The 19,631-nt window shown below is 41.2% G+C and overlaps 1 protein-coding gene across 5 annotated transcripts in view; it reads left to right on the forward strand.

Annotated features, from left to right (window-relative positions):
* Positions 1-19,316, forward strand: part of LOC148898243 (leucine-rich repeat-containing protein 4C-like) — a 50,055-nt gene extending 30,739 nt beyond the window's left edge. For 2 of the 5 annotated variants that reach the window (XM_088997354.1, XM_088997353.1), the window contains exons 2-3: positions 4,036-4,146; positions 11,208-19,316. In XM_088997354.1, the coding sequence (XP_088853480.1) occupies positions 11,259-13,205 (1,947 nt within the window). In that variant the 5' untranslated portion in view covers positions 4,036-4,146; positions 11,208-11,258 and the 3' untranslated portion in view covers positions 13,206-19,316. Of the gene's footprint in view, positions 1-4,035; positions 4,147-8,518; positions 8,606-11,207 lie in introns of those variants that run through there. The other 3 variants (XM_088997356.1, XR_016115071.1, XM_088997355.1) reach the window with 3 other exon arrangements.
* The last annotated feature ends 315 nt before the right edge of the window (positions 19,317-19,631 follow it).

The raw sequence follows: 19,631 nt of genomic DNA on the forward strand, positions 1-19,631 counted from the left end.
TCTTATGAGTTAATGGAGGATTCCCTGACTCCAAAGTAAAGAGCATTCCAGTAATCGAGCTGGAATGTGACAAAAGGTGATTACTGTTTCAAGGTGCTAATTAGAAAGAAGAGGTTTATTTCCGGGTAGAGTGAACGCTTGCGCCAATGGCTACCGCTGCTCACCCGCACAAAAAAAAAAAAATCCGGTGACTGTAAAGTGTCCTTGAGAGTTTTGAAAGGCGCTTCGAAATTAAATCTATTATTATTATTATTATTATTATTATTATTATTATTATTATTATTATTATTATTATTATTATTATTATATCCAGCTTCCTAAGCTGAATGAAGCTGGGCTTAACAATGGCAAACTTCGATTATCATGTTTTATTCATCATATACTGTCTTCTTCTTTTCCTTTCGGCTTTTCCCTTCAGGGGTCGCCACAGCGAATCAATGTCCTCCATCTATCCCGCTTTTGTGCATCCTCTTCTCTCACACCAGCTACCTTCATGTCCTCTTTGACCACATCCATAAACCTCCTCTTCGGTCTTCCTCTCGGTCTCCTGCCTGGCAGTTCAAGGCTCAGCATCCTTCTCCCGATATAGTCGCTCTCTCTCCTCTGGACATGTCCAAACCATCTCAGTCTGGCCTCTCTGACTTTCTCTGCAAAGCCTCTAATATGAGTTGTCCCTCTAATATACTCATTCCTGATCCTATCCAACCTGGTCACTCCCAAAGAAAACCTCAACATCTTCAGCTCTGCTACCTCCAGCTCTGCTTCCTGTCTTTTCTTCAGTGGCACCGTCTCCAGTCCAAACATCATGGCTGGTCTCACCACAGTTTTATACACTTTTCCTTTCATTCTATCACACATCACACCTGACATTTTTCTCCAGCCGCTCCAGCCTGCCTGGACACGCTTCCTCGCCTCTTTTCCACACTGTCCATTACTCGGGACAGTTGACCCTAAGTACTTAAAATCCTCCACCTTCTTTATCTCTTCCCCCTGTAGCATCACTCTTGCACTTGGATCCCTCTCATTCACACACATACATTCCGTCTTGCTGCGACTGATCTTCATTCCTCTGCGTTCCTCTTCTGTTTCATTTTCCTCTCTTTTAATTTCTCTACGATTTTCAAATTGTTCGATTTACACATATACATAAAAGCAGACATTTTTCTAGTCAATATATTCAATTATTTATATTGTAAGAGCAAAATATAACATTTCTAATCTACATTTTCTCCCCCATTTCTGAGTGTGTTTCCTACATTCTAGAATACATGCATGCAGGAAAATGGATGGAAGAAGGGTTAGACATCTCAATTTGGGGACCGCTTGCATACCCACAATCCGGAAGGATTTTTTTTTTCTTTTGGCCTAAGTGCATACCGTGCTGGGATCCATGCTTTTTGTTGTTTGTGTTTTGGAAGCTCAATTACTCTTTTGCTGTCAGCACAGTGTGGGAAAAAAATAATGTATTTGGCTGACACAAAATATATATATATAAATTTAATATCTCAAGAAGAACAAAATTATTATATTTCTGAAATATTTAAGGCCAAAATAACTCACAAATACCTCTTAGGAACATTAACGTTTTACAGAGGGAAGATTGATAATCTCTAAAAATTATGATTTTGGGCACATTTTTAAGCAAGTGCCGAAACATTAGTGCAAGATCATCCATTGCCAAAATTATTTTCACAATTAAAAAAAAAACAAAAAAAAACAGATGTGTAGGTATGTAGAGACATTGAAGATGGGGGTGGGGTTAACCTGGGTTTTTCAGCATTTGCACAGCGCTAAAATCAGTGCTCTTGTTTTAAGACTTATTTGCCAGCGACAGCATTTTTTTTGCCAAATAAAAAACATGAACCTAGTACTGTATCTATGTTTTGTTCAACTTAGATATCTCCAAAGGCTTTGAAAATGTTTTTGTGTACCATAGACTCACAGATACCGAAACACATTTTCAAAGGAGGAAATAGTATTTGACAGTATTTCAAGAAAGCATTAATTTTTTATAACTGCATATACTGTAATCCCTTTGCAGTAAATGACAGGCCTTCCGTATAGCCACTTTTGGAAGAGGGTTGTCTTCCAGTTCAGGCATTTGGCTAGGTCATTGGCCAGTACCGTATTTAATTATCTTGCTTACCTTTGAAAAGCTCTGGCAAAACCAGCTCTTCCAGCAGTTGCAATTCAGTCAGCACAAGAAGTGAGATGTTGCACACACCAGTAATTGTAGCATTTTTTTTTAAACATGGCAAGTGTGCAGACATCGATCCATCCATTTGCTGATCCACTTCTCCTCACAAGGGTTGCTGGGCAGGCCTATCCGAGCTGTCTTGGTGCAATAGGCCAGGACACCCTGAGCCGGTTGCAAGTAAATCAGCGGGCACACACAGCCACAGGGAGAACTTGCAAACTCTGGCTGGAGACAGAATTAAGCCCTGCTAACCAGTCGACCACCGGGTTGCTCATGTAAACACAGCGAATGTGCAATACAGTGTGTGCCTCAAGGGATTTTTTTTTCATTGGCACTTATTTCAATTTTTATTCTCCTTTTGACCCATTTGAATGACTTAATTTCTCAGCATCGCCTCACATTTCACCATTTCGCTTCAATACCTCCCTACACTTTTTTATATAACCTACCCTCAATCCGAAACACCCCAAAAGAGTGTGCCTCCACTTCTGTGGAACTGCTGTGATTCAGAGTTATCAGCAATACGTATTACATATGCTTATCGGCTTAGAGTGTTAATCCTCCTGTATCTCAGTACGGCAAGCCTTCCGAGGCATTTAAAATGACTGACATTTCATGAAATAAATTGAATATTGGTATATATTTTTTTCTTTCATATGCTTACTATGCAATATACTGTAGGCATTCCATCGAATACACCTTTTAGTAAAACTGCCCTTTACGGACATTTTGCTGATGGACACAATTTTGCCTCTTCTGAATATTTCCCCTTTGATGTCCTGTTCACCATCATCACTTAGTGTGTCTAAGTCCATACAGGTGTGCAGACAATTTTTTTGGCTAGTTCAGATAATCAAATTGAGTTACTTCAAGTGTGTCTCCTACCACTTGTCCCAGCTTGCATGGTGGTAGTGTATGGACGACCCCAAAAAAGCAGGCAGAAGGACAAGGACTGGGCAGATGAACTAAACTACTTTTTGAACTGGTTTGACCAGACGTCTGTCATCCCCTTCCTACCGTCACCACCACCTGTAGCTGCACCCACATGCTCTCTCACTGTAGACTTCCCTACTTCCATCACATGCTTAACCTGAGCCTGAAGCTGGGAAGTGTTCCACAGCTGTGGAAAAATTGATGCCTGGTCCCTGCTTCCTGGACACTCTGGAGGAGATGGGCAAGAGGACTGAAAGCTATGATGGACAGCCCCTCCCATCCACTTTAGCCTGACAGCACTGGCTAGCTCATTCAGCCAGAGACTGTTACACCCGAGCTATAAGAGAGATATCGCCGCTCGTTCTTACCACACGCTGTCAGGCTTCTCAATAAACACATGTGAAAACCTGGACCCCACCCATACATTGTCAATAGCACAGCCACATTATGTAGCATATACAATATGTTTTTGTCCAAATTCATTATTTTATACTTTTGGACTGTGTGCAGCTCTTTTTTCTGAAACATTTTTGTGAAGTTGTACAAATCTCTTTAGAAACATTTTTGTGCATGCAATAGTATTTTTTTCTTTTAAATACCTTGTTTTTCTTTTTTTATACTTTTCAGTGTGCACAGTTCATTTTTTAAACATTTTTGTGTGTGTAATACTGTATTGTTTTTGTTTTTTTTTTGCCCCCACTCCACCCCTTCAATGTTGCTGCTGTAGATTCTAAATTTCTCCATTGTGGGACTTTTTCAAGGCTTATTCTTATTCTTATTCTTATTCTTATTCTTATTCTTATTCTTATTCTTATTCTTATTCTTATTCTTATTCTTATTCTTATTCTTATTCTTATTCTTATTCTTATTCTTATTCTTATTCTTATTCTTATTCTTATTGCCAGAACACAGGCCCTTGTCAAGCCAGCTGAAAGATCAAACTCTGCAATTCCATTGTCTTCTTCCACCTGACCCCGACTGTAAGACTGTCGCGCACATTTTCCAGACGATCCTTGGTAAGATGACTCTTTTCAACGATGAGCCAAATTCCAAGTGTTTTAACGTGATGAAAAATGTGATGTTCCCCAACCATTAAATCATTCACTGCCAGAAAAGTGCAAAAATGTGTCCACTCCAGTGCCTGGGTTTTTGTCATTGTCACTCAAATTCCAGGACGCACAGAATATTGAGTTTTAGGACTACATAATCATTCAATGTAGCGTAAGAAACCTTAGACTGTCTTCTTTGATCAGAAAAAAAGGAGTTGTTAATTCCTAAATATATGGGTCTGCAGTTATATGGGCTTGAAATGAGGGTGGCTGTCCAAAATACAATACAAAGCATCCATATTGGTTTATATGGCGCTTTAACAACAGCTGAAGCTGGAACAAAGTGCTAACATGGAAACAAGGGAAATTTTGCCTTGTGGAAGGGAAAAAACATTGCCAGAGGCCATGGCTAGCGCTTTATCGGCACCCAAGCAAGAAAAAACAAAACCTGAACAAATTCAGGAATGGCGCTCTGTCATATTTTCAATTCCTGAATGAATTTATGAATGGCAGTGAATGAGTTAATTGAGCCAGTGCCATTTTACATGAGAAAAATCTCACCGCACCATCAGAACAAAATGGCTGAAATGATGACAATCTCATCTTAATTGACACTGAATAACAATAATAGATTTCATTTATAAGCCCCTTTCAAAACGCTCATGTTCACTTTACATTCACAGGATAAGTTTTTCTGCAGGTGAGCAGCGGCAGCCACATATGCCAGCGTTCACTCAACCCGGAAGTGACTCAAATAGATAGAAAGCTAGCTAGCTAGCTAATAGTTAGCTAGCTAGATAGATAGCTAGTTGTGTTCATTCTTTCTCCTTATTTGTTACAAATTAGCTAGATAGCTTTACAGGTAACATCTGACTTACGACCGAGTTCCGTTCCGACCAAACGGTCGTAAGTCGAAAGAAATTCAAAATTTTGAATAGAGACTCGGTTTTGCTTTTTTTGAATGTTGCTGTGCCGATATCCATTTTGTGTTTGGGAGCCTTTTACGAGCGAGTTGCTTGTTCTGTAGCCACAAACGGACATGGGTCTTCTTGTGCCTGTCCCAAGCCCGGATAAATACAGAGGGTTGTGTCAGGAAGGGCACCCGACGTAAAAGCTTGGCCAAAACAAACATGCGGATCAAACCTCTAAAGATGGAGGACACTGATTTGCTGTGGCGATCCCGTCAAGGGAAAAGCCGAAAGGAAAAGAAGAAGAAGATTCTTATTCTTATTCTTATTCTTATTCTTATTCTTATTCTTATTCTTATTCTTATTCTTATTCTTATTCTTATTCTTATTCTTATTCTTATTCTTATTCTTATTCTTATTCTTATTCTTATTCTTATTCTAAATGTGAATGCAATGCATCTGTGATGTGACACACATGTGCATAAAGTGCAAAAAAATAACAACCACAACAACGTCAAATGGCATAGTGTCTGTAAAGTAAATATGGTCCAATTTCGACAAATATTAGTCAGTGGAAACACCGCTGTACTGTCGGCCACAGTGAAGACTGTGAGGCTTCAACAGCTCTCTGGAGACTGCTCTTACAGCTTCAAAAGTATGAGCTGACCTCACTTTGCTGATGCATATTTAAATTACTGACAAAACCAGAAAAACACTGAAGTAAATGTCAAACGTGCAATGTGAAGTTGAACAAACCAGAAATAAGTATGTTATGAATTGTGCTCTCATAATTAATTCAAATGAAACCAACCCTATCCTACACGAGAATAAAGTTGTTAAATGGGACAGTACAAGCTTATAAATGACATGTAACTGCCACCCATCCATGCTCCAGTTTATTTCTTCCATATAAAATGAAATGTTGGTTCTCTATCATACGTCTATCATTTTGGTTTTTGAAAAACAAATATTGCACCACACTTTGGGACTGTCACGGTTTGCAAGGTGGTGATGGCAGTTGTGGATCCCAAAAAGCAGGCAGGAGGGAGCAGCAGGGTGTATTAAAATGAAGTCAACAGGAACAAAATCTAAAACGTTAAAATCATTTGAACAGAACAATACAAAGTATTAAAAGAAAACCAAGATTAAAAGTCCGCCAAGGTGAAAAAACACATGCACAGCATACAATGCATACAATTGCATAAAACAGCATTCAACAATGACCTGACAGTGAATGGTCATGCTAGGAGTCCTGTTGAGTGTCACTAATTGGGAACGACCAGCACCTGCGAGGCAAGGCAGCAGGCAGGGCTGACAGCGCTACCCATTGGTTGGCAATCTGAACGTGGCAGTCCGCCACTGATTGGGACGACCAGCAACTGTACGGGTGCAGGCGGGGCTGACAGCGCCACCCGTTGGTCGCCAACGAGATCATGACAGGGACACTTCGATAAAAACTCATCTTTGAGTAGCTAAATGCCCCTACTTACAGTACATACTTCATTGGATAAATGAGGGGACGCTAAACTCAAAGCCTCACCCCATTATGAACAGCCTCATCCCCCAAAAAGAAGACTAAATAAATAAATGAATAAATAAATATTGCATGAAAGAATAAGAATAATATTGCATAATAAGAATCGCATGGCGTTGACAAAACCTGATTGATATCAATATTGATACTATTTTTTATTAGGGGGGTTCTACTGTACGTATAATAAAATGGTATTGCATTCATCACAGCAAACCAAAGAAAGTACTTCCTTGATTGATTGATTGATTGATTTGTGGGTGACAAAAACATTACAACTATGAAAAAAGCTTACTTTTAAATTGTCCTTGTGTGTCAAGTATGTCAAAGTGCGCCTTAAAGGACAACCGACGTCTCCAGACAAGTTGTGTCCATAATTTTTAAAATGGCTTCAAATGACTTCTACTGAGCGTATTTTACAAACATTCCACCGCATATAGCTATATTTTACGTGAAGACTCGTGCTGAATATTAGGGAAGTCTTGTTTTTGAGTTGGTGACGAGTCCGTACGTGACGTCACTGAAGGAACGCCCCTGACCGAAAAAAAAAAGACACATTCTAGCAGTCCTTCCATCACATCAATGCGTGTTTGGTTTGAAAACCTCGTGTTGCACCAGAAAGAGCCAGAAGAGGGCGTCCAAGCTCCATGTAAGGATTTCATCAGCCTGTGGAAACGGGCTGATGAATTCCTCATGGGAGCTCGGTGGCCATTTTCTGCCTCTTTTTGGGTGAGACATTTCCCCCCAATGTTGCCTCAAAATGGCACGGAATGAATTATTTAATCGATTGCAAACATGTATGCTTTCCTCTTCAGAACTATTTGAATCATATTCCTAACTGGATGTGCAACAAGAAAGCATTTTCTCCGAATCTGAAGCCATTATTTTGATTCTCCAGCAATGCAAGACGTCTTGGCGTGACGTCACAAACTAGGGGCGGGACTTTCTGAAAATGCCCAATTCGCAGCTCATTTTTTTGCAGATTTTGGACACTTTAAGTCATTTTTATTGGTGTTTTGCATTTCAATAAAAACATCATACTGCATGTTTTGGGTATTTTAGATGCTATAAAACGTTTTGCTGATGTCAGTTAGGAAACAAAAAAAGTGATGTTGGTTGTTGATAGAGTGCTTATGCACATTAGTAAACATATTACGTTATTTCATGCTTAGATTAATAAACATATTATGTTATTCCATGTTTAGCTTAGTACATATTATGTTATTGCATGTTTAGTTTAGTCTACATGGTTTTACGAAATTTATTAGTTGAATAGTTGTGAAAGCAGAATGTAACAAGTATCAAGTTTCAGTCTAAATGTTCTCCCAACAAACTTGTCCGTAGCTGATTGGACAAAAGATCGCTGCTGTGTGACTTCCAATACTTGTCCGTAGCTGGTTGGACAACAGATCGATGCTGTGTCTTTTCAAAACTAGGTTGAGCGGGAGGGCTCTCTCTCTTTCAGCTTTTGTTCTTCTTTTGTTCGTGTGGTCTTAGCTCCTCGCTCCAACGAGAGATGTGCTTCTTTTTGTTTCACTAGAATAAAGTAATTTTTTGTTCACCATCTATCGTCCTCGCTGATATTTTCATCACAGAACTTCGTTGAACACCGAACCAGATGAGAAACAAGAATTAGAACCGAACAGTTGTCCTTTAACTTACACACGCCCCATGCTGTATGCCTGCTGGGTGAGAGTCATGGTCCTAGTGCCAGCGACGCAGCCCCCCCCCCCCCCCCCCCCCGAACACATCGAAGAACAATCAAAATTAAAACTTCACAGGGGGCTTGACCAGTCTGCCACAACGACTACACAGTCCCTCTCTCTGCGGCACAGGTGAACTCAGTCGGGCAGGCAGCCCAGTGAGACATAAGTGGAAGAACGACACTCAACCCTGGAATGCTGAAGTGAGGCTGGAGATTTTGGATGGCGTCTGCGGCTTGGGACCTGGGTTGGCAAAAGGTCCTCACCCGAAATCAAATGAGCTGGTATGAGCCTGTCTAACGAAACGCACTCCCTTCACCCACCCATATTGGGCACAAAACTCTTTTCGCCGTGTTCGAGCACTCTAGACAAGCAATCATACAGGGGCTGGAGGGGAGAGCGGTGGAAATCATGGCACACAAAGACAAACCGGCCTGACCTAGGTAGAGATGGTAGAAATACTTTCACAACATAATGGTGTCCTGGCAAAAAGGGGAAAAAAGGTGCACCCAAAATGTCAGGCAAAAATTCAACAGGAATGCAGAGTGGCTGACCGAGCACTAACTCTGCCGGGGCAGCGTTAAGGGCTTGTTTTGGAGCCGAATGTAGTCTGAGCAAGACCCACGGAAGACGGTCGACCCAGTTACCGTCCAATGGCGCGGCCCATAGTGCAGCATTAAGCGACATTTGCACATTCTATTAGCCTGTGGGTGGTAAGCCGTAGTGTGGTGTACCTGCACACCCAAGGACTGTGCCGTGGCCGACCAGAGCTCAGAAACAAACTGGGGGCCTCTGTCCGAGGTGATATCGGATGGCGTGCCGAAATGCGTGACTCGTGACGGCAGAAACGCGCGGGCTATATCTGCCGAGGTCGTGGAAGGCAGAGGAACTACTTCCGGCCATCTAGTGGTCCGATCGACCATAGTGAGGTGATTTGTGCAACCCTGCGAATGAGGGAGGGACCTGACCAGATCCACATGGACGTGGTCAAATCTCCTGGTCGGAATTGGAAAGGTTTCCAGGTTCACCCGGGTGTATGTGTAAACTTTGGCACACTGACACGCCACGCAAGCAGCTGCCCACCTCCTGACATCCATCCGTAACCCGGGCAGGACAAACTTGGCCTAAAGTAGCTTGACTGACGCCCGAACGCCAGGGTGTGAGAAGGAATGAATTGAAGTACAAATTCTGTGACGCCACTCCAGTGAAACCACTGGACGATACACCCGTAGACACATCACAGAGGAGAGTGGTGTTCCCCCTTCACACCTGCCGCCTTGAGTTTGTGGATGTACGGATCCAGAGATTGGGCAGCAGCCATTTTTGAAAAATCACCCACGAGCTGGACTGGCCTTCTTCTTTCTCATGGCACCATAGAAGGCTTGCAGGAGGTGAGCTGTGAGAGGAAGGAACGTGTTGTAAAAATTAACCATGCCAAAGACACTCCTGCAGAGCCTGAACTGTGGCTGGGCACGGGAAATCAATGTTTAATGGCAGCGACAAACATTTGCTTGTTGGAAGACACATTAGCCTAATATTACCACGAGTGAAATCCAATACAGTGGCTGGAGTCATGAGTAATGCAACAACTATTATAAAAGAATAGTATCCAGTGCGATGTACATTTCAGTACCTTTAGCCAGGCATGCCACATTCATGCATCAACGGAAAAGGATGCGTGACAAAAGGAAGACTTGGGTTTAATATAGATTCCTCTCTGGAATCCATGTCAGAATTTAGTTTCCATTTTGAGCTGTTGGAAGAATGCAAGCATGGTCACGAAGTGACCCGATTTGATTTATATCTCATTAAACTCTCTTTTTCTCTCTTCACTCTTTTTCTTTCAAGTGTAGAACATGGTCCGACCTTCCCCTGTAATATACGCTTCTCCTATAATCTTACATCAGTAGGCCTCATGAATTCCATGCAGAATGAAAGCAGTAAGCGACTGTCACATCCTAATAAGCATCATCAGCCAAGACTCATTTCCTTGTTCTTTTTGGTGCCAAAATGAACTGAATGAAATCAAATTAATCCAGTAACAATGAAATACAACAAAAATACTGTGTGTGTGTCTCCTTCGTCCAAAATTCCTAACTTAAATCATCGGGATCATTGTCTCTCAGCATTTGAATCAGGCAGGATGGCGACCCTCGAGGACCAGAACTCAACTTGGCTGTTTTTTTTTAATTTTAGGCCTTTTCAAAAACTGTGGCATCACTAAAGCAAACGGAACATACAAAGAATTTCACATTGTGTCGCCATTCCAAGTCACTGAGCAAAATTCCCTTTCAGATATTTGAAGAACGGGTACATTTCCTTTATTTTGCAGAAGTACAAGTAGATACAGACATGTGAAACCTGCTATAATGACCATCTGGATGTAATGCACAAAGCAGTATGAAGCACCTATTGTTTGAATTCACTTTTTTTTTCCGTCCACTATGAAATAAAAGCACAATATTGTGGCCTGGTATATACTAATACATTGATTATTCAATCAAAACATATTAACATATTGATCGATCGATCAATCGATCTATCTATTGATCTATGTATCTATGCATCTAGAAAACCACCCAACCCATCCATCCGTTTATCCATCCATCCATCCATCTGTCATAGTCAGAGGAGTATAACTTGGATTTCTGCAGTTTGAGTGCTTTCTGTTTTTCAAGGTCACTGTAGCCCTTAATATTGATTTCAAAATATGATTTACTCAATATGAAAGACCATGTGATTTGTGCTGCACGAGATTTCAAAAACACAACACAAAAAGCTATAATAATTGTAGTTCATTTGCATGTACTGTGTTAGTTGAAAGATGCTTTTGGCCTGTGTGTCATCACATTCATCAATATTTTCTTGTGCTTTATGTCATTCCAGTTGTCTCCAATCCGCTTTCCAGCAAGTGGAAGATCACTTAATGAATTATGAATGTTAAACAAGATGACCTCCTCTCAGCAGCAGCAGACGATGCGTGGTCCTAGGTGGAACCGGGCCTTGTCCGACCCTTTTTTTGTGCTGCTTCTGGCCCTACAACTTTTGGTGGTTGCGGGTCTGGTTCGTTCCCAGACGTGCCCTTCCGTCTGCTCCTGCAGTAATCAATTCAGCAAAGTTATTTGCACACGTCGGGGGCTACGAGAAGTCCCTGACGGCATTTCTACCAACACGCGCTACCTGAATCTCCAAGAAAACCTCATCCAGGTCATCAAAGTGGACAGCTTCAAGCACCTCAGGCATTTGGAGATCCTGCAACTGAGTAAAAACCACATACGCAAAATTGAGCTGGGGGCCTTCAATGGACTTGCGAGCCTCAATACCCTGGAGCTTTTTGATAACCGCCTCACTACGATCCCAAATGGGGCATTTGAGTACCTGTCCAAACTAAAGGAGTTATGGCTGAGGAATAATCCCATTGAGAGTATTCCCTCCTACGCCTTCAATAGGGTGCCCTCATTACGACGACTGGACCTTGGGGAGCTTAAAAGGCTGTCCTACATATCCGAGGGGGCTTTTGAAGGACTGAGCAATCTTCGCTACTTAAATCTGGGTATGTGCAATCTGAAGGAAATTCCAAACCTCATTCCCTTGGTGAAACTGGATGAACTGGAAATGTCAGGGAACCAGCTGTCTGTCGTCCGGCCTGGTTCTTTTAAGGGGCTCATACATCTCCAGAAGCTATGGATGATGCATGCCCAGATCCAGACTATTGAAAGAAACTCATTTGATGATCTCCAGGCACTAGTGGAACTTAATTTAGCCCACAACAATCTTACGCTCTTGCCCCATGATCTGTTCACCCCTTTGCATCATCTGGAGAGAGTCCATTTGCACCACAACCCTTGGAATTGTAACTGTGACATCCTCTGGCTCAGTTGGTGGCTCAAGGAGATGGTACCAGCAAACACCAGCTGCTGCGCACGCTGCAGCTCACCAGCCCACCACAAGGGGCGTTACATCGGTGAGCTTGACCAAAACTACTTTCACTGTTATGCTCCTGTGATAGTAGAGCCCCCCGCTGACCTAAATGTGACAGAGGGGAGCGCTGCCGAGTTAAAATGTCGAGCCAACTCTTTGACTTCTGTGAGCTGGATTACACCCAACGGTTCCATTATGACACATGGCGCATACAAAATTCGCATCTCAGTACTGAATGATGGCACTTTAAACTTCACCAATGTGACCATGCAAGACACTGGCACATACACATGCATGGTCAGCAATTCAGCCGGTAACACAACAGCCTCCGCTACACTCAACGTGTCCTCAACTGAGAACAGCAGCTTCAGCTACTTCACCACGGTGACTGTCGAGACGATAGAAATGCCACACATCGAGGGCTTCACCACAATTGTGCAACAGAAGGTCGGCCCCACCCCGTTGACTCATACGTGGAGGTCTGTTTCATCAGCCTCTACAACCACCACCACAGTGCGGACCCCTGTCTTTACTCGTGCCACAGAGAAGACTTATACCATTTCTGTCACAGAATTTGGTGGCGAGGGCTCCCTAAATGGCTTGGATGAGGTCATGAAAACAACCAAGATCATCATCGGCTGTTTCGTTGCAATCACGCTCATGGCAGCGGTCATGCTGATTATCTTCTACAAAATGCGCAAACAACACCACCAGCAGAATCACCATGCTCCCGCACGCACCATTGAGATCATTAATGTAGATGAGGACTGCGTAACAGGAGGACCAGGGATGGAGGGCCACCTGACATTGCCCCCTCTTGAACATGAGCATCTGAACCATTATAACACATATAAAACAGCATACAACCACGCCTCCACAATCAACTCCATACACAGCTCAGCGCATGAACCTTTGTTAATCCGGGCAAGCTCAAAAGACAATGTACAAGAGACCCAAATCTGAACATAGTTTTGATGGAATTTGAGCAAGAGTCAAACAGGGACGAACCACGTGTGTTTGGCAATACAGTGGCTGTTGATGTTTATTCAAGGACTTTGGTAATTAGCATATGTCCATTACAAAAGAAGTGTCTTTAAAAAAGTTATTTATTTCTGAACAAAGAGTATTGTTGTTAAATCACGGGGGGAAAGTATTCAGCATTTTTTTTTTCTTTTCTTTCTTTTCCAGTGTTAACTTTGCATTACTCTTTGCATTACCCCTCGCCAGTATTGGGCGACTGACATGCTTTTTAGATTATGCTCAGAGACAATTAAGCCAAAACAAATGAAAAAAGAAAACGTTATATTTGGTAAACCATAAACATTGTTCTCCCAATGAATTACGATCACATGACATTTTTCTCCAACTGTGGAGTAAGTGCTAAAGTATTTCATTACCATCCACAAACTGGTTGATATAAATATTAAATTATCTGTTTTTCGAAGTGTTCAACGGAATTGTCAGTAAAGATAGTTGTTTTCCAAGTATGATGCTTGAGAATGACATACTATAGTTGTGCTAAATCTTGGTTTGAATTGTTCTCCTCACTTAACTTGTTGCATTTAATTTCCCAGCTTCCAAAATACCCACTCGGATCACAAATGCGAGGCCAAATGGAACAAAACTGTCAAGGAAGTGGACTGAAATGTTTCCAACATTTCATGCTTTGCCCACAGTTTTCTGTCTGTATCTTTCCAAGCTTGCAGAGAAACCCTTTGAAAGCATGTACCCCCTTATCTCATCTACAGGCCTGTAGGACTGCATGCTCTCAGGTTGACTGGTGATCTTAAACCCTTTATGGAGCTGTCTCAGCAGATTGCCTGTAATCCGCTTGCCACATTTGCACCTGGGCAGTGCCTGGCAGCTCCTCATACACATCCCACACCCCGACCAGCTCCACAAGTTGGTCCTGTGCAGCACAAATGTTTCATGGCTAATTGTGGGGAAGCAGGCATCAGCTCGATGTTTATGCTACACCTGCCTTATTCCCACAGGCCCATTTACATTTTAATTGACATGCCCATGGGCAAAACTGTGCAAATACCCTTTTTTGGGAAAGTAATCCCAGAAGCTCATTTGGAAAAACAAATCCAAGCACCACAAGTTGAGGGGGTAGATGGGCAATTGGTGAAGCCTAACACTTAGAATGAAGTATATTCAACTTAGAATCTTGAATTGTCTTGAATCTCTCAGCCCTCCCTCCAACTCCACAATTTTGAAGAGTGAACAATGTGGCAAAATGAATTGTTCCATTCTTATCCTTTAGTTTAAAATAAAAACACACACATACAACTGAATAATTAACACTCAATGTGTTTATTACAGCATTTGTGATTCATTTTGAGCCAAAACTATACACATTTCCCAAAACAAAAATGCTGTATTTTAGCCTCTATTTTCTATCGCATTATTTTTGTAAAAACGTGCAAAGCTTCCAAAATATATTTGACTGTTATCAAAGAAAAAACATTGGTTTCCATATCTGTTAAGTTCACATCACACTGAAAGAGACGAGTCGCAGGGAAATGAAAGTGTAGTTGACCCTCATAATTTGCAGGAAAGAGTCCCAGACACAATAGCGAAACACTGTGAGAAACTGATGCTTCTTTAAAATTAAAAGAAAAGAAAGACAAATTGTAATTCAAGATGAGTAGTTTGAACTATACATTCATTCATTTTTTTTCCAATCCGCTTAAACCTTACAGTCGATGGAGTCTATCCCAGCCGTCATCGGGCAGTAGGCGGGGGACACCCTAAACCGGTTGCCAGCCAATTGCAGGACACAGAGACGAGTAAACTACTTGTGCTCTCACTCACACCAATTTAGAGTGTTCAATCAGCCTGCAATGAATGGTTTGGGGATGTGGTAGGAAACCGGAGGACCCAGAGAAAACTCACAGGCGGGGAGAACATGCCAACTCTGTATATTTATATATACAGTGTATACATTACATTTAAGGATGCACCTCCATAATGAAAAATCTCTGACCAGACATCATCTAAGATGAATGAATTATCATAGCTGTGAAAATTTGACTGGACAGCATAGCACAAGTGTTACTATACAATGAAGGTGCCAACTGCAGATGGTTCTGAAGGTGCCTTTTCTGGTGCTTAAATCTGATGCTCGGTGTCAGTGTGAACAGTTACTAGGACTTAGGTAAAAGCCAAACATGTTTATTTCACTTAGGACCAACATAGACTAATGGGAGTAGATAGGTTTAGCAATGTTCTGCTAAACTCTACTGGTTTCACATTCAGGCCACATTCATACAACGCATCTTTATTCATGCTTTCACAACAGCCGCAGCAGTCACGAAAAATAGTTAACATGAAATAACAAAAATCAGTAATATAACACATGTAACACAAGACATTGGACAGTCATGCAATCGTAACCACCATTTCTGGATATGAAGCAGTTATGGATGAAAGAGGAGATAATCCAACTGTCCTTTTGCAGGTGTTTTAGAGACGACACACTCAACGTCCCACATATAGGCAATAGGCTAAGTTTAAAAGTAAGCAAGAAGCTTTCGCATCCACTGACGTTTCACTTCTCCTTTCCTAATTAAAACCCGTTCAACAGCTCCAGGAGCGATCCATCCAAATGCACCAACACTGTATTACAGCACCGACATACGTAACTTAATAAAACCAGGCCATGAGAAATTCTGCCCATTACACGCGTCCACCCCCCCAAAAAAAAAAACATAAATAATAATAATAATAATAACGTCCCTTTCAAGCAGTAGCAGTCAAATGGGGCATATGTTCCCCCACGTCAAAATGTTACCCCACATCAAAATATATGCTGGTACACGACTGCTGCTGAGAAGGCGCAACAATCAAGTATACATGTTTCTAATTTGATGAAAGCCATGGCCAAAATACTGCATGCTGTGCACAAAGGGTCTGAATAAAAGACAAAACAACATGAAAAAAGAATGGTTTCCAATTACTGCAAACTTGTAACAACACTCTTTTCATCCAAAACGTGATCAATCAGTGACTTTTTTATTCAAAAGAATAAGTGAATCTGAATGCATGATATATTGTTTCAATTATTTTGAATAGATCTTTCACAGATGAGTACATGCAATGTTTTTAACACAAACATACACTGTCCATCCCCAAAAGGTTCCTTGAAGTATAAAATGTGTTGTATTTAAAATAACTGCCATCAAAATGTAATCATTTCCATTCTTTTTTTTACAATCAGAAATATCCCCACCTCAATTCATTTCTTTAAGTTGCACAACTTAACAGCAGTTGATGTCATCGTGCCATGACAGGAGATCAGCTCATGAGCAAGCTTTTCAGAAGCCTGATAATGATACATACTATTTTAATCAGAAGTGATGGAGGAGGAAGACATCTAAGAAAAGGCTAAACCGAAGCTCTCAAGGGCCAGAAATGGGCATGCATTTCATGCGCAACACTTGTTTTTCTAATGTTGCTTCTTAAACTGGATCTCATTCCATTTCTTTTCAACACAGACTTCCCTAGTAAGTAATACAGTGGTACCTCGGTTCTCGAACGCCTCACTGTTTGAACAAATCGGTGTTCGAACAAAATATTCGAGATATTCTTGCTTCGGCGTTCGAACATCAATCGGTGTATCGCTCTCTCCGTGACCAACGGTTGTCGCTAGCGGACGTGCTGTGTTTTGCTCTAGCGTTTAATATAGCTGTACGAAGAGTTTTAGCCCCTAATCATGCCTCCAAAGAAAGTAAGTGCTGCTTAAAGTGACAAAAGAAAAGTAGCGCGTACAACTATTGCATTTAAGAAAGAAATAATCGCAAAATATGAAGGAGGTGTGCGAGTGTCTGATCTGGCGAGGGAATACAGCATGGCGAAATCTACGATCAGTACGATATTAAAGAATAAGGAGACTGTGAAATCTAGTGATGTGACTGTGGGCGTGAGAGCAAGTGTCATTGGATAGATATTTTAAGAGAAAAGAACATCCTGTAGCCGAGTCATCCGTAGCTGTCACGTTCCGAGCGAGAGTGACTGCAGCTGACTCGTCGGAACGTAGTGGAGTGTTTGGGATCCCAAAGCAGACACATACTACCTAAGCAGGATGTTTATTCACAAATAAAAGAAAACAGAGCGAGTAAGAAGGCAGGGGGTGATCCGACCCGCTTACTACGCCAAAAAGCAAATGGCACACGAGGGTGCAAAATTACGCAATCCCGGAAGATTACATAAATGTACGGGACACGGGGAAAATACCTCGGACCGGATACACTCGCGCATCGAAGGAAGAGTCCAGGCACGGTGGCGAGTTGAGTCAATCATCCGGCATTGGCAAGGTGATCGCGAACCGTATAAATGCCCCGTGTCCGTGATTAGTGAATGACAGCGGGTGGAGAAAGCCGGGAGAGGCAGCCCCCCCTTCCCCCCCGCTGTCAACTCGCAAGTGACAGGAGCAAAGAGGTGGTTTTGGTGTTGGAAAAAAATCGCTTTTCGAACAGGGTCCTGGAACGTATTATGGTCGAGAACCGAGGTACCACTGTACTACCAAGAATATGTGCTAATATTAGCAGCTGTTAAAGGACAGATCATTCTCTTTCCGCCTCAAGGGTTCTGACGCATCATAAAAGATTATGTGCACTTTGGGGTGCAAAAGTTAATGAGTCTACCCAGCATGCCCATTATTTGTATCAATAGTCTAGAGAATATTAACATTAAGAGGGCAATGTTTCGCAAATTTAAAGGAAACAGTCATATGTCTGAGTGTGTTGCACATAAAACAAACGACTTATTGAAATGACTAATTAATTGATTTAAGATCAGATGATTTGGTGAATTATCTATCAACATGCTTTGTGTTAGCCAAAGAGTATTGAAATCCTAATTCTCATTATGATTTAATCCTGTTGATGTTGCAGTTCTAATCTTTTTATTCGTGTGAGCCTGTTAAGGTTCCCATGTGTTTCTATTTGCAGGTTTGTTGTGTGAAAATTTTAATGGTCAATTTAATGCATTTTAAACATGCTCCCTGACATGTAAAATATTGAAACATTTCTGTTCTTACATAAAAAAAATGAGAGGTAATGCAGAAGTAGTTGTAGATTTATACAAAACTATATCTTTGAGACTGCATCTTTTAAAAGGGTCATTGACCAGTGTATTTTTTCTTGTTGCTGTTGTTTTTTGTTTTTGTTTGTTTTTGTTTTTTACTTGTATCAACCAACCATCAAATAAATCAATGTGCTGTAAAGTAATAAGAGATTGATTATCATGTAAGAATTATTACACAATCTTTCGAAAGATGGAAGACTGATTAGAGTGACCAGAGTTTGTATTACATACACAAAATATGGTTAAAATAAACATTTGTTTTTTTTTTTGTACCTGTCTGCATTTTGTGTATTACGTCTGTGTAAACTCTCAGTCATCCAGGAGTTGTCCATCGATGAAAAGGTTTCTTCAGCCGTCATCTGTACGTCTTTAAAGGTGTCGGACGTTTCGCTTCTTATCCAAGAAGAAGTTCGCTGAAGAAGCATTTAGTGTATTGTCCATCACAATTTTTTTTTCTTCAGAAAATGACAGATGTACAGTGTCCTAATTTAAAAAGAATCTCAGTCAGAATACCCCTAAAGTCTAATTTAGGGGTGTTTTAATGTGAATTTTATGGTGCAGATTCTGATTCCGGTCATTCATGACTGAGATCAGCCGATGCAAATTTAAAAAATGATCAAGTGGATGAAAATGCCAGACAACCGGACTTCTGTAAATGTGCAATGTTCACCACTTATAAGTGATGCATCCACTCAGACAGACATTGCATTCCCACACGCTTCATAGTTTTGGGGGGATTTGAGTGAAATTGTGCAAAACAAACACATGACTTATGCCTGTTTACATTTGTTGTTTTGTGAATTTTCAGAACAGGCTGCACCATGTGATAATGTAATGTCAGAGCATCTCTTTTTCACAAGACACTCATCTGACTGTCAATATAAATGATCACGGTTGCTGCTACTGCAACTCAACGCTCATGGTTTGGAAGAACACTGTTCACAAGTGTGTCAGCATTCACCATATACCGAGCCATCATAAAAAGGCATCATAAAAAGGCAACAAAAGATTGTTTATACGAAGAATTAAAGTTAAGAAGTTAAACAATGTATATTAATATTTCAACAAAAATGATCAAAAAACTGAAAAGATTATTCGTAATACGATTCATTCTTTTCATTGGTTTTCTTTTTTTGTCCAATAATTATCTTTTTGTCCCTATTAAATAGCCAAATGTGCATCTTTCCTCCTGAGGATGAGCGGGAAGTTAAGCGAACCACATTACAAATCTGGAGCCTGAGTTTACATTGCCGAATTAAGCAGTCAGCTAATGCACTGACACAAGAAGGGCTGCTGTCT

This window comes from Hippocampus bargibanti, linkage group LG05, assembly GCF_051943395.1.
Source record: "Hippocampus bargibanti isolate YZ-2025 linkage group LG05, ASM5194339v1, whole genome shotgun sequence".
Lineage (NCBI taxonomy): Eukaryota > Metazoa > Chordata > Actinopteri > Syngnathiformes > Syngnathidae > Hippocampus > Hippocampus bargibanti.